Source organism: Chinchilla lanigera, unplaced genomic scaffold, assembly GCF_000276665.1.
Source record: "Chinchilla lanigera isolate Chin_1 unplaced genomic scaffold, ChiLan1.0 scaffold00035, whole genome shotgun sequence".
Lineage (NCBI taxonomy): Eukaryota > Metazoa > Chordata > Mammalia > Rodentia > Chinchillidae > Chinchilla > Chinchilla lanigera.
In genome coordinates, this window is record NW_004955436.1 from 17,914,855 (window position 1) to 17,931,667 (window position 16,813).

General features: G+C 37.4%; 1 protein-coding gene across 7 annotated transcripts in view; it reads right to left on the minus strand.

The window, feature by feature from the left end:
• The window catches only part of Adgrg6 (adhesion G protein-coupled receptor G6), a gene marked incomplete at its 5' end in the record, with an annotated part of 127,120 nt that extends 110,307 nt beyond the window's left edge, over window positions 1-16,813 (minus strand). For all 7 annotated transcript variants that reach the window (XM_005389254.2, XM_005389253.2, XM_013516671.1 and 4 more), the window contains 2 exon segments: window positions 9,221-9,321; window positions 16,650-16,813. In XM_005389254.2, coding sequence (XP_005389311.1) covers window positions 9,221-9,320 — 100 coding nt within the window.

The following is a 16,813-nucleotide window of genomic DNA, read 5'->3' on the forward strand; positions in this document are numbered from 1 at the left end:
TGCTTTCTGGTTCAGGCTTTCTATATTGCTGAGTAATCTAAAACTAATTTACAGAGAGATTTGTGGAGTTTTTTATTTTTACAAAGATCATGAGCTTTTAAAACGAGGATAAATCATTTTATAGTTAGTAAATGATAACTATACTCTGTTAAAGTAAACCAAAGTAATCAGAAAGACAAAGACAAAGAATGATAACCAATGGAGTGAGTTTTCCTAGGCCATCTATTTTTTCAATCATTAATTTTTATTAAAGGTGATAAGCCAAAATATCAATAACCCTCCCATGTATAAGTATTGAAAAGTAAATTCCAACATATGTATGAAAATATAACTAAAAGAAAAAAGACATGCTGGTTCCTTCATTAGTTTTCATTCAGTGGAAGAAAGAAGCTCTCCAGGAAAGGAGGTTCCAGGAATAGGTATAATCATGTGAACTCGGAACATAGAGACCAAGGTGAGGCGGACGCTTAAACGTTAGCTAGGTGAAGATAACAGACCCTGAGAAAGTGTGTTCTCCACCAACCCTCAACATTCTTAAGCAATGAAAATATCTGAATAAACACACTAACACAAATAGAGTAAAATTAAAATTCCTTTTTATCGAGTGAAAACTGTTCCAGCAAATACAGAAAAGAATCTGTGTTTTAGAAAGATATTGAGTTTTGGTATAGCTAGTAAAATTCTCACAGTTCTAGCAGCACTGGACTTCTATTACTTGTATCATAAATCTATTTCCCTAATATTTTTCAGTTGTAAGAGATTTAAAAATTGTATTGTGTAGTATAAAATGCACAGATTTAAGCATGCTGTCTGACGTGTTCTGATGAATGTCTATCCTGTGTCACTGTATCTCAATCACAGTTTGGAATATTCTCATCAACCCAGCATATCTTTGTCTCCTGCTGCCCACGAATAACCTAACTTTGCCTCTAAGGAAGTTGTTAACGCCTGTGCCCATAGCATCTGTCTTTTATTGCACAAATCTCACTGCATGGTAACGGTGGAGACACGCCCACTCCCCTACTTGATGCTCAGCTTTGGCAGCATCGCCACTTCCACGCCGTCCTCCAGTCTGGCTTCCCACTTACCTGCCTGGCTTCACGTCTCTGTTCTCTTCTGCTTTACTGCAGCAATAAGAAGAACTCACGTTTCAACAAAATCACTGTCAAAGTATCCACAAGTTTGCCCCTTTCTCTGCCTGACTCACCCCTCTTTATTTCCACACCCATTCTCACTTTCTGATGTTACCAGAACTGGTGCTCACTGGACGCAAACCACTCCCCCTGTTACAGCAGTTTTACAATTGTGGAGAGATCTATTAAAATGATCAATGATAAGGTCATACCAGTTTTTAAATGTTTTGGTCATGATGTCTACTAGAAGACATTTCTCCTCCATGGAAACCATTCTGAAATCTCTTCTGGTACTAACTGATGTTAAGTTTACAATTTTTCTAGATGACATATTACCCGGCATCCAATACTCTGCCTTGTGGCAGTCTCACAGTAAAGATTGAGCTTTGCATGCCCAGAGAAACAACTACAGATAGATGATAGCTAGTAAGACAGCTAGATAGATAGACAGAGAGAGAGATATATGCATACATACATATGCACACAATGTTCAAATATTTTGATGTGATACAGTCCTTAGTTTTTAAACATACCTAAGAGTAACAACACCAACTCTGTGTTCTTTATAACACTTTCATTACTACAATGTTTTCACAAATATTGTACATATTTTAATAAAAGTAGGAGAAAGAAGAAATCCCAACTAAGAATGCCCCCTCTACTAAGAGAAATCTGAAGTTTTAGCACGGCAACTTGGAAATCAACCTAATTCATTCACTGCATGTTTACTGGACACATCTGTGGTGGCATAATCCAGTCTTACGTTTGCAAACAGTCTCATACACACAAAAAAGGCTTAAAATGCAATGGGAATTCTTTTCTTATATGGCTATAAAAGAGGCACACTTCTCTAATGAGGTGATAAGAATAATAAGAATCTAACCAAACACCAACGGCGGCATCAGAAAGGACCAAACTGGAAGACAATGTGCTACATCAACTTAGCAAAGGCTCTGAGAGAAAAAAATCACAAGCTGTATGATTTGTTCAATTACTAGATCCTCACCTGTATTGAAACAGAAATCTGTGGTCATGAGTTTCCCATAAGTCACATATTTTCAGGTTACTGGTTGAAAGAAAGATAAGATTAGCCGTCTGAATAACAAGCTAATATTGTCCTCTGAAAAGCCAGCAAGACACAATCTGACTGAAAGAATTCAGGAAGCTGAGAGGGCACATTTCCGCAACCTGAACCTGCATATTTGGAGCTCAGCCCCCCAAACAAATACCTGACAGCCAGGCAAGTTATTTCTAAAAGTCTGTCCTTATCTCCCCGCTGCATAGCACCATTACTGAAGCCACTGATATCACTGTGATCAGAATCACTCATCCTCTGGTTTAAAATTCTGTTCAGTAAGGCCAGGAACTCTGCAAAACTATTACTTATACTCAACAGGGGCCAGCATCAACTTGTACATGATGCCGTATTTCTAGACGTATACTTAAGGGATAAAACAAAGAAAGAAACCTACAAAAGGAAGGAACTGTGGCTGTGTAGAAAAGCAATGATTAAGATTCCCATTCAGAGTGCTTCTCTTTCCAGATTTGTATTTTATTTTAATAATACTGTTTAACCTTTCAACTAGGTAATGAATTTCCTAAAAGGATTTTTTACCATCCTTGTGGCCGTTCCTAAACCAGTCACAGTGTCTAGTGAGACATAAAGAAAAGAGCCTGATTTTTTAACAGGCTGACACAACCCACCATCCGGGCTCTGGTGCTCCCTCTTTATCTAACCCAACAGCACCAAGTTTGGAGCAGAATATATTAGAGGGATGCATGTTTTTGATTCCTAAGAGTTGACTTCTTCAGGAAAACATTTTAAACTTCAAAAAAAAGTATATCATTTCTAAACCAGAAGTTTAAGACAAAGCTGGTTTAGGAATGACTATAAACTCAGATATTTTGACTTGAAATGCACCATAATTCAAACTACTTTTCTGAGAAAATACTTCATTCCAAAGATTAAAAAGGTTAAACGACTGTAAATATTTTTATAATTTTTTAAAATACCAAGATCCTTAGTCTTAACTATAGAATCTCCACATTAACATACCTCCCATTCAGCCACTTTATTCCTCTGTAGGAATATTTTTTAGGAGATGGTTACAAAGGCTGATCTGAACTGGTAATAGTCACCGTCCATTTGCTGCCAAAAGACTTTGTTTTTTTTCAGGTGCTTAATTGTCTTAGTTCAATGGAGGGGAAAGGGTATTTATGACTTCATGACCATTGTGAGATTAATATATTTTCTCATCTAAATTTCAAACTTTTCTCCTTCTGCTGCACCCACCTGCAGAACATATTTTACTCATGACATCTGGAATATATATTTTCTCATCTATCTCTCTCTCTGTCCCTCTCTCGATCTCTTTTCTCTATTTTGTTCTTTTCCGCATTCTTTCTTTACTTAATACTATGATAGTGCAACTTTAGTAAGAACAGTGCCAAAACCACATATTCTACTTGCTGGAACAAAAACCACTTCTTAAGCAACTAGTAGTTTGAAGAGGGTGCAAAATTTGTACGTACTAGAATCTCAGAGTTGCCATGTATCTTTTGGGGTACAGAGTTGCCAGGTTTATTTTGTCCAAGAATGTCACCTGTTCCATTTCTAGGCCTAGTTGACTATAAAAAATTAGCTGCTAAAATTGAAGGGAACTATACACAGAAGAAAGTTTTGAAAGAAAATAAGTAAAACTCTGTGTTCATTTAAAAACCAGCACACCCACTCTCCATGATTAATCGGTAGGCTGAGAAGGCCTTCAAGGTTCCTAATATGAAACCCTTCTCAATCTGAGATTTGTTCATGTACCAAGTGCCAGTGTCAGGGAATGTGAAGGGGAATTGGTTTTATTTTTTGAGCAACCAATTACTAGGACTGCTCTTTGGTACTTAATAATATCTCATTGTCCTGGCTTGGTTCTTTAGAATAAATCTGTTGGCACTGCCAAATAACCACTGTTCATGTATCTAAAGACCAGTATCTTATTTCTCCTGACTTCACTACTCCAAAGTAAAAGTGCCATCTCTCAACTGATTTATTATTATTAATTACTGGTATTGCTATTGATATCATTATTATCTTTACTATTATTCTCTAAGCTGTGTCAGTTTCATTAATGTCCTCATCATGCTGGGTAGTGACTTGGTGATTATCACTGTGGTATCAAAGTAAAGTCACTGCCATCCATGTTTACGTCACTGACTTTATAACAGCGCATGGAGGGTTGCATATTCAACTTTCTCAAATTCAGATCATCCAGTGGTACATGAAGGGAATTATCTGGAAAAAGCCTTCAAAAACATCTGCGCAAAACTGGCTAGGCTTTATTTGTTCATGTCGAGGTCTGGAATGGAAAAAGCTCTAGACAGTTACTTGGAGCATTCTGACCCTGTTTTAAGTATGTACATATATTCACACATACATATAAACACACATTTATCTTTTAATTCAAGCAAACTTAATATGTACAACCTAATTTTTTTCATAATTTAAGTACATCTGTGTTGCAACTAATATTTTTTCATATTTTATATTTTATCCATACATGTTAACACTGTCTGCAAAATATTTTGCACAAAGCCTCCATTGTGACCTTTTGGATACATTTAGCAAATTTAACTTCCCATTAATACTAAAATGGCTTCCAAATTCTGAAGATGTATAAATGGATGATTTTTCTGGACAGTTAGAAGTCTTTTGATCAAGTATAAAAATATGTACAACTATCTACTTAGTACTTGAATGCAGACTGCATTACAATTGATACGAGGTTAGAATTGCTGTTTATCATCACAGCAAAAATGAATACAAAAAAACCAAATAAATAAAACCCACAAGATTCTTGTCCAGTCACAAGAACGCTTTCCAGAACTGTGCTACCCTCTGGGTTAGAAAGCACCCCATTGAGGGCAGACTACTTTCAAAACCATTTCCCCTTCTAGCTGTCGATGTCTCAGACGTATCAACAGCACTGAGCCTCCAATCTGCTGATATAACTGATTTTCAGGAGAGAAAAGAGGCTCCTCCCTCAGAGCCCATGACTAAGGCTGTCTGTGTGGAAACAGGCTCCTAGCTGCTTAGGAATTCCCTGGCTCTGGGCTGTTTGTTTCTCGTTTTCCTTAAAGCCATAACGTTTGCCTGCTTGAGATGTTCCCATTCGTCTTTAGGGTCATGGCGTGTCACATCCCATAAAAAGAGGTCATTATTTGAAGCACCTTTTAGAGATTCATACTAAAAGAAGAAAGAGCCAGAATAACAGTTAAGTTATTCACAGAAAATTAACAGGCTCATATACTTCAACAGTCTTCTCTGGCCATGTTCTAATGTGCTCTTTTAAAAAGCCAAAGAAATTCATCAAATTTTTTTTTAAACTTTTCAGAAGTAACAGACACTCATTGCACCAAGGCAGAAAGTGTAGAGGTGTAAAAAGTTCCATGGTCTTTTTCATTCTCACTCTACACTCTGCCCCTGAAATAACCATTTTAAAAGCCTGGTGTGTATCATTCCTGTTTTATTATGTTTATGCAGTCTTATACAAACATATGCTGTATATGCAACACATCCCAGCTTTGAAATACAACCTGTTATAATTCTGGAATTGTCTTAATGGATCTATTATTTGCCTTTTCATTTAACATTTATTATTATGGACCACTTTCTAAGCCAATATACATATCTTACCACATTGCTTTGAAGGGCTGCACAGTATTTTATGGTGTGAATGTAAAATAACTGAAATAACCATTCCTCTGTAGATAAACAATCAATCTTTTCCAATTATTTGCTGTTACAATGCTCCAGTGAGCATATCAACACATGTTTCTTTACACATCTTTTTATTTTTATACGAAAGATGCCTATGGGAGGGAAATACCAGTGTTCACATTCTTAACTTTTAAAACACGTTGCCCAATTATTATCCCAAAAGAGAGAGCCGGCAGTGGAGTTCATGTCCATTTCCCAACCCCTTTGACAATGGGATGTTAACAATTTTTCTATATGTTGTCAAGTTAGTGGATAAAAAATTATCACATTTTGATTTTAATTTGTATTTCTATGAGACATGTTTAAATATTCAATTTATTTTGTCATCGACCTTTTATTGTAGTTTTGTGGTTCTAGGAATAAAATCCAGGGCCTCACGTACACTAGGCAAGTACTCTCACACTGAACTATATGCCCAGGCCTTGCAGTTCTTGTTAAAAGTTACACTTATCCCTTGTCACCAGACCATGAGATGTTTTTCTACACTGTTTTTAAAATCCTGAAAGGCAGAAACTTTCCTGTAAATTATTTGCTTTATGAATGTTCCATGATAACACAATGTTACTTAATTTTGTAGGAGACTTACATAATATTTTAATTCTATGACATGAATTAAACTGTGAATGCTTTCGGAATTAAACTATAAGAGTCTAACTTTTAGTCTAACTTCTGAGCTAAGTATCAGTCTTAACAACAAAGGTTTTCCAACCTAGCTGTCACAGTCAAATTAGCAATCAAGAGAACAAGTGTAACATGATAAAATGAGTGGGGATCCTTTGAATTGGGTGGGAGGGAATATCTGAGGTAGCAATAATTAAAGCAAGATCAGAGTGCCCAAACTAACCAGGCATGTTCCTAGGGAGAAGAGTATGCTTAGGAATTAGGGAAAAGAGGATAGTAAGGAGACATGTTGAAGGAATAAAAAGACCAATGTGTCTAGGAAACAGTGCAGGTAGGAGTGAACAGAAGGATGTAAATAGGTTGTAAAGACAGAGTAAGAAGTAGATTTGGTGCAAGCAGGTAGGAACCAAGAGTACTATTTCTACACATGAAGTTGAGGCCCACTATCTATCTATGGGTAGTGAAGATCAGCAACTGGACAGGTGATTTGCTGCAGTCCACCAAGGAGCTGAAACTGAGGATAAAGGTTTGGCAGGAATGAACACCGAGATGCCACTGAAAGTCCCTGTTTAGTTCAAGGGTCACCCACAGAAGCACAGAAAGTCAGGGTGTGTATATGGAGATAGAACCCTGCAGTTACACACAATGCACTCTTCCATGATGTGACACTGCACTTTGATTCATGCAAGAGACAAGACTTCAACAATTAGATATATCTAAAGTTATAGCATTATTTTAGGTGGTCTGTGAGTTCATATGAAGAAACTCATTTGCTGAGTTACTGTATAAAACAGAATTTTATATTAAAATGCTAATAATATCCTCTAAAATGTTTGGGAAAGGTAGAAAACTTCAGATACAAAACATTCTGGCTTCATCAGTGAACAGAGAAAATGGTCATAAAACTTTATTCAATGCACACACACAAATTGGGCAATGAAAGAAATTCTAAAAAAGAAAATCTGGGGTAAGAGAGTAACCTAACAAATTTAGGTTCTGCTTCTCACATCTGTGAGATGAGGACATACTTATGGTCCCTACTTTGAGGGCTTCCTTTGCCTCAGCCTACGGTATTCTTTTGCCTAAAATCATGTTTCTCTCTAATTATTCAAAAGATTGCAAAACAGGAAAGCACATATATCACTTAAAATGCTGACATCCTGAAATACAATTTGGGGTTTGAAGAAACATTGAACATTTACAAAGGCCTGACCTAACAAAAAAGAAAACAGACTTCGTCGCATTTTCACTTCATAGTTTTTCTTGTACCATATGACTGGTTCTTGAAGGATCACACTGAAAGTTAAGCGTTAAAAAGCTCAACACTATGCATCATAAAAACCCCTTCATCCTTAGTTTTCAGATATCTTTACAAATATCTTTCTTTTTCCAGGAATGACTTAGGAACCAAGCAGTTACTTTATAATGATACTCTACAGTATACACACAAAAATTCACCCTAAGATCAGTTTTATTCTGAGTCTTTAAACAAATGCCAAAGATTTCTCAGGCAAGTAGCTGAAACTCTCAAAACACTTGGTAGCTCGGAATAAAGCTCTCATGTATTAACACAAGCTGAATTTCTTGATCTATGAGTAAGCAATTCTAGCAAATAATCCACTCCCATGATTCCTTAAATGTCTCAATTATAGTAGCATAGACATATTATAAACATAGATTTATAAATCTTAATTAAATCGCAAGTAATAAATATACAGGACTTCAAGAATAACAATTTTCTTAATTGACACTGCAGATTTATTCTAAAAGAAAATACACTGACTAAATATAACAGGAAAAAATAAAGAGCATAAACAAGTAGACTTAAGAGAAATGCAGTTTTCTCACTGAAAAATCCAAATGAAGAAACAGTTTTCTTTTAAACAACAGGCCCATTTCTCAGTCTCACTAGTTTATTTACATAATTATCTGTTTAATGTACTTTTCTCCAGCCAAGGGATCTTACTTCACATATCAGAAAAAAATGTAATTAAAAAACCTTATCTTAATTCCAAAGATGCTGTAATTAAAAATTAAATTTTCCATACCAGAAAAACTAAATAAACTGTATAATCTAAAAAGTATACTTTTAAATTCCTATTCATTTTGCAAGATGGTTATAACATCAGGATGAATGAAATACCAGTCTATATTTCTCATAAATAGTTATATGAAAACATGAAAAGAGAACTAAGTGCTGTGTATTTATTTATTCAAGAGTAGAGGAAAAAGCTAGTATTTTTTCAATGTCAGTTATGTAGTTATCTCATCACTCAATACGGGCCAAATAAATAAATAAAATTAGAAGAAAGACACCAAAGATTAAAGAAATAAACTCCTAAGAAAGTGAAATAATGATCAAAGTAACAGTATTCATGCAGAATTCAGAAAGAGTAGAGACCAAAGATAGAAAAATGTAGGACAGGGGCTGGGGATTTAGCTCAGTGGCACAGCGCCTGCCTGGCAAGCGCAAGGTCGTGAGTTTGATTCTTGGTACTGGAATAAAACCAGAAAAAAAAAAAGAAAAAAAGAAAAAAAAAGAAAAATGTAGGACAGAAACAGAAAAAGACCAGGGAGCAGGTAGGTAGAGGGAAAGAGACAAAGTTAAGGTAACTTAAATAAGTAGCACATTTGCTTGCATTGAAGACAATGAAATCATTATTAAATTTAAAGTCCAAGAGAGAAAGACTCTTACCTGCGAGAGGAACACACATGATACACAGAACAAATAAGAATAGAAGGGTGCTTGGCTTCCATTTCCAATGGCAGCTCCACATTCTACCGGAATGAAACATCCTGAAAGGAAAGAAACTCGAAATCAGTGTGCTCAGTGTTCAATAAAGCATGCTAACAAATAATGCAAAAGTGTAGGTTTGCAACAGGAAATGGAAAATAGTGACCTTTGTCTGCCTTTTGTCTCTTATACTACTGCAGATGGAACCTAGGGCCTGCTGCAGGCTGGACAAGTGCTCTACCACTGACTGAGCTACAACTCCAGCTGAGGATGGAGATGAAAAGATGATGACCTCATCACCCTCTTCAAGCTAATTAGCAAAAGAAAAACAAATGCACGTGTTTTATTTGTTACTTGGTGGCATTCTCCTTATCAGAATATACTTAATAGGTGGTTCCTTCATGAAAATGGGTAAATATTCAGACAATTCAACAAGAAACATTTATTTAAAAATAAAATGATTTCAGCTTCGGCTTCACAAGAAACACACCCATCTGGGAAGCAGGAGGATGTTTATATCAATTTCCAATGTAATTTCTCAGAAATGTAGACTTAAAGTAATGTTATCATTTTATAGCATTTGCTGCTTTATACATGGCATTACTATATAAAAGGAAAGTACATACATCATTTAAAATGCTGACATCCTGAAATACAATTTGGGGTTTGAAGAAACATTGAACATTTACAAAGGCCTGACCTAACAAAAAAGAAAACAGACTTCATCGCATTTTCACTTCATACTTTTTCTTGCACCATATGACTGGTTCTTGAAGGATTACACTGAACGTTAAGCATTAAAAAAGCTCAACAGTATGCATCATAAAAACCCCCTCGATCCTTAGTTTTCAGGTATCTTTACAAATATCTTTCTTTTTCTAGGAATGACTTAGGAGTCGAACACTGTTCTTTCACTAAGATGAAGTATTGAAGCATTAACATTCCAAAAAAGTTGAAATCTTTGTATATGCATATTAACAATAGATATTGATGTCTTTAAATGGCCACTGAACAAGAAGTGATGGAAACCAGTAAATGACATGAGGGGGGCTTTAAAAACTTTCAAATAATCCTTGTGCACAGCGACCTCCTCTTTAAACTGAAAATCACATTTAATGTTTAGAAAGGAACATATTTTCTTATGATATATTCAACTGACGCAGCACCTGCAAAAGAAGCAAGCCTATGAAGGCAACAGCAAGTATAAAATCCAGTATCCTAAAGGACCAAAAATGGGTTAGCAAGCACTAGACACCTGAGGCAGTATACAGTGAAGTAGCTGTGAGAAATCTCCAGATCTCATACAGTTACCTTGCCTGCAATGGTATTCAGAGTCATTTCATCACTAAAATGTATGGCAACTAATCACAGTAATAATACCTTCCATAAAATCTAAAGTTTGCTTACTTAGATAAATGTGAAGTGATAAATACGAAACCAGAAAAGCAGGAAGAGAAATACTAAAATGAACAAAGTAGACATTAAATGATTACTGCTTTGCCTCATGACTGCATTTTGAATATTTCTATTACTGTGAGAGACTACCTCATAATAAAGAGGTCAAGCATTGGGCAGACAGACCAGGGTTTGCTACTGAGGAACTAAGCAACCCTGAGGAAATTTATTTGATCACATTGTGTTTCCTATTGCTCAGCTGTAAATTAAGGAGCTATGAAGTTCCCAGTGTAAAGAGTAACTAAGATGATTAAATAAGATACTGTCTTTTTTTTGGTACCGGGAATCGAACTCATGACCTCAGGCTTACCAGGCAAGCACTTATGCCACTGAGCTACATCCCTGGCCCCAATACTGTCTTTTCTAAAGGACAGTACCTGACAATCAGCAAGTGTTCAATAAACATTAGCTGTTATTATTGTTGCTTATCATCACAGACATTCTAATTTAAGTGTGGCTGCACTATTCACAGTGAAAAGATTTAAACAAGAGTGAACAATAGGCTTAATCTCATATGCCAACACCAACCAATTGACTTTATGGCCACTTCTGAGATTACCCAGGAACAAAAGCGCAATAAGCTACTCGCATCAGCTATGAATAGAGATTCTAAGTAGTGTGTGAAGCTCATGTTAGGCTTTTGTATTCACCATGCTAGAAGTTCCAGCAACAGGAAGCTTTCCTATTGGAAATTCGAAACTAGGACGAGGTTAAGAAGAGCATTCTTTTGTATGGAAGGTACTTTTCTTTCCATATATTCATCCAAAATATTTGAAGCTAAAAGCACCTCCTGCTTGTGGGAAGCATGTTTTATAAAATAATAAAAATAATGGACGTGGATTCTAGGAGGGCACAGACTTACATACTCGGTCCTCTGTCAACTGTGTGGTTTAGGGCACAAGCACTTCAAGCTTAGGTGTTTTTCTTTTTTGTAGCTAGGTTATTATCCAACAAATACGTCTAGAAGGAACCACTCATGGCATTTAATAGGGGGTGTTGCAGGGGTAGTCTATAAACTCTCACATAGCAAGTTCACTTCTTTGGAAGAATGGGCCTATTTCCTATTGATGCTGGATGAATGAGGTGTTCTCCGCTCATGCTGGAGATGAATGAGCAGGCTACTACAACAAAAGAGCAATTATATATTCACACAAGATCAGAATGGGAGGGACAGAACGAGGCTTAACTTCGTTTTAGCAGAGGAAGAAACTGAGGCCCAGTAAGATTTTTATTTTATTTTATTTTTATTTTTTTTTTATTTTTTTATTTTTTGGTTTTTCTCCGGTACCGGGAACCGAACTCACGGCCTTGCGCTTGCCAGGCAGGCGCTTTGCCGCTGAGCTAAATCCCCAGCCCTGAGGCCCAGTAAGATAAAAGAGGAAACAAATAAAATCTGGCCTCCAGCCCTGCAGATGTTAACTGGAGGAAGCATCAGTCCAAGCGAACTCCCAGCTTCTTTCTCTTTGTGGCACAGGACAATTTTCCTTTATGAACACATGCTCTTAAGGTCGTACATATAAAGGGAATCACGCTTCTTTGTGTGGCTGCTCTCAATACAGTTTCTTTCACCATACTCACGCAGCTCCTTTGCTATAAAAGTTTCTCACATTTTGGGATTCCATATCCAATCCTAAAGTTGTTTGACCCAAGCTGCCTGTGTCTTATCCAGCCATAGCTGCAAAGGATGACCATGGCTTGATGCATCCCAAAGCTCTAGACTCCATCATTTCAGACGGAAAAGGAGCCCATGGCAGTGTAAGCACTTGCCACCAAACATAAACCATATGAATGCCAACTTTCATCCACTTTGCTGTTTACTGAAGAACAGAATGAAGTACATCAAGAATAGAACAGAGGAAGGAAAGCACTGTTTGTATCTTCTCAGGGGATCACTTAATGAAGACACATCCTTCAGATTCAAACAACTTTCTCACAAGAGTGGAAAATCCCAAACGGGGTTACTAAGGTTCTAAGGAGGGACTACAGAAGCACTGCAGTGTTGTGTCATTTTGATTGTGGTCTCAATGTTCTACTGAAGAGGACTAGAACATTTTTTAAGTAAAAAAAAAAAGTCATAGATTTGCATGATCTGAAATGGCTCTAAAAATTATGCAATAAAATCCACCTCCTCACAGGTGAGAAAACCAAGATATATTTGCCCAAGATCACAATGTGCCACCCCACTTTCAACCCAACTGTCCTTTTTGAGAACCAGGCTGCTACTACTGCCTGAGTCTTGGTTCAGAAATCTTTTGAATGTAACCTTTCTAGATTGCTTTAACATGGATATTGTCCCTGGCAAGCATAACTTTATCCAAATGCATCACTAAACAACCTTTAAAAATCCTATTTTCTTTCCTCTCTCTAGTCCCAAGGGTTTCCTCAAAGTCACAATTTAAAGAGAAACTAATGAAGACACTCTGAAATTAGTGGAGAAAATGATATGGTACTAGTTCACTAGTACCATATCAGAAATAGTCAAAATTCACTTCCTTGCCCATATCCCACGTGTGTTTCTTTTGCCAGTCTTTTCATAAAGGGAGTTGGACAGCAGCACAGAAAATAACTTAATTCTTTTAGAGCAGAAAGAACAGTGACTTGGTTTATTCAAGTCTGCTCATATTAGTATTTCTTCTTCTGGTTAATAATCATGTTCCTGAGCCTAAGCAATGTATTTAAAAAAGAAAAGAAGAAAATGCAATTCCATCAATTTAAATCCTTTTATTAAGTTGGCTTTGCCCCCACTTTAAAAGGCCGATTTATTCTTAAAATTAAGATTTCACAAGTCTTAAACCTTATTTGATCAGAAACACGTACAACTGGTTCATACCACAGGTGAGATTAAAAGTCAACCTTTGGAATTATGTCTGTCTGAACACACAAATGGATACATGTAAAAGTGGGGAATTTAGAAAAAAAGAAAAGTAGATAGCATAAGCATTCTGGTTTTTATTCCATACTGTAGTTTTACAAAATGTTCCCAGTAGGGGAATTGGGTAAGGGGTATGCACCATCGTTCTGTATTTTAACAACTATATTTAGAAATACAAATATCTTAAAATTTTCAATTAAAAACGCAAACCCTGAAGCCCTGATATATACAACTTACTCTCAGATGATTCAGAAAAATACTTCCGTGTGTGGGCAGATGGTGGGTGTAGAGAAAGGGGAATGGTTTAAAAAAAAAAGGGTCAATATTTATAATAGGTGATTCTGGGTAAAGGATATATACGTGTTCTTTGCACTTTTTTATTCTCTCAATCTTTTTGAAGGTTTAAAATTACTTCTAAATACATTAAACACACAATTTGTACTGAAATGTATGTGTTTTTACTTAGTGACACTGTCGTCGCTGTTGAGTATTATCGCTTTAATCACTGCCAGTTTGATAAAAGTAGTTTTATCTCATTTGGATTTCCTTTATTTGGATTGGCATGTTCAAGTCATGTGCGTCCCTTTGTATTATAACAGAACATTTTTCTTACTGATTTGTGATCTTTTTTAACCAACTGTGTACTAAATAGCCTATGCCTTTGTCATATTTACTCTGTTTTAATAAATTGACCTTGACGTTTTTAAGGTATTCCCAATAATTCCATTGTGAGTAATGCTTACAAAGTAAGACGATACTCAGGTTGCCACATCCAGCTTGTACTGGCATTCAGTTGCGAAAGACAGATGCCTTAAATGTTATCTCCCCAGTCAGTCAGTGTACATCTTAATGTCCTAATAGGTAGACAATGTAATGATGTCACCAAACGAGAAATGAAAATGGAACAGTTTTTGCCCATGCATGCCACACACGCTGAACAGTCTTTTTCTATTTAGTCTAAATTCTAAATAGTCTCTAGAAACTTCTCATTATCCTATCAGAAATGTAAACTCTGTAAGTCATACAGGCAGTTATAAAAACGGTCATGTTTAAAGAAGCGCTTCTCCGTTTATTTTTAACATATAAGTGGAATCTCTCTCAAATCACTATTTCCAGAAATCAGAGCGACATTAGGCAGTAAAACTACAGACTTCTAATATTTCCCATAAGCCAACAGACAATAGCCTCATTCACCATTCACATCGGAAAAGCACAATGTCATGTAATTTATATAAGCCGTAAAGGGAACAGTGGCTTCATGCAGCCTGAGACCAGTTAATGCAAGTCTTGCTAACTCTATTAAATTTCTTAAGGCATGAGAAACATGCAGTCACTAGCACTCCTAAATGTATTCATAAAGTGTAGAATTTCAGGAACTGAGCATAACAATATATGAATATTCTTTCTCTATAAGGAATAGGCAAAATAGTTTGTGTACTTGAATGTATTAAAATTTAAAAGATAACATAGTTTAGTTCCCCGCGTTAGCAATTTTCAACAAGACAGGAGGAACAGTTACCTTGGAAAAACTGGCATTACTTCCATATATTTTCACATGCCAATATCTACAAAGAATCAAAACATCTTAAACTATTGCACATGAATACAAACAACAAAACGAAAAAAGTTACAATCTGGAAAGTCATGGAAAAACTTTCAGTCAAAATAGCCCAGTAAAGAAACACAAATCAAGATACTAAACCCTGTATGACTAATTACCCATGTTTTCACTCTATAAAAGGCATAATTTTCTAACCATACAGAACTCAAATGGCTTATAAAAAAACATCACCCACTGATCAGTCTCACATCTCTCATTTTCAAAACTGATGTTCCCATGTATTTATGTGCAAAAGCTTTTCTCCCAAGCGATCTCAATAACTCAGAAAGCTCCAAAGAAGCTGGATAAAAATGTGCAGTGAAAAGCCCTAGTTTATTTTTAGGAAAAACTGAAGTTGAAAACAAATTCATTCATTCAACTATGTTGCCCGGACCTGAGAACAAGTCTTCTATTAGGCTACTGGCGGCAACCCAAAATAAATTCGCTCCAGTTATACTTTGCTGACTTCACCGGCATAAATGAAACTTAAAAACTCACAGGTGTCGAATAGCTTTAATAAAAATAAGTGGTTCATTTCTTATTGCACTGCACACCAGCACGAAGGGACCCGCGGCATGCTGGGCTTGGGGACGCGTCTTTCTCCTAGGTCAGTGTGTGTATGGGGGGCGGGGGCATTGGGCAGTGATAGCAAAGGGGGAAAAGGCCTTATGGAGCAGGTCTTTTCCCGAGATATTGAACTAAAAGAGGAAATTCAAATGGAAACAAGCACTTGGGGCAGGGGAGTCCGTATCAAATTTTTAAAACTTGTACTTTAAATAGTGGAAGTGGGTAAAGTATCTGTCGGTGTGTCTGCCCAAGAATAAATAAAACTGCACAGGGAAAATTATACAGTACAAGAACAAGCAACTGCTTGCTTGGCCACAAAAATACCCTTGGCTCTTCTAAGAACAATCTTCCTTTTTCCATTCCAGAGGCCCAGGAGGTGCTCAGCCAGCCACCTTTCCAGGGGTCACTGTGAGGCACGTCACCCCTGGGATGACAAGTCCGCAGCAGCAACACATTTTGGGTTCCTCTTACCCTGGCAGCCCGCCCTTCCCCTCTGCCCCCTTTAATTCTACAGGCGGCCCCCAGAGCACGTCAGATGGCATATTCCTTAATTACTTTTTCGTCTACCAAGTACACTGTGAACATTTTCTGCGCTCTTAAAAATAAAGAGGGTGGGTTATTAAAAAGGAAAAAAAAAAAAAGCACCATTCAAATAACCTCGCGATCCAAGAACAACTCTACGGGCAACGGTGACAATGTGCAAAGTGAAGCTTCTCGCGGCGTACCAGTACCTTCCGAGGGGTGGGTCCGGGAGCGCCCGCCTGGCCGGGCCGGGGTCCGGGCCGAGCGGCGATTCCCGTCTCTCCGCAGTTCACAGGGACGGAAAGCACGTTTTGCCCCCTCTGCGAGCCCTGCCCTTTTTATAACGCTCCACACCGCCCCAGAGTGAGGCTCACCTCTCGCCGGGGGAAAGGAGAGAGCCGCGCACACATGTCCCAGCGCCGACTGGCAGTGCTCCCGGGCGCCTCGAGGGGCGAAGTGAAGACAAACCGGTTTACTCTGCCGGAGCGGCGCGGTCCCGCCGCCGCCTCGCCGAGGGGAGGGGCGCGCGGGCGGCGGG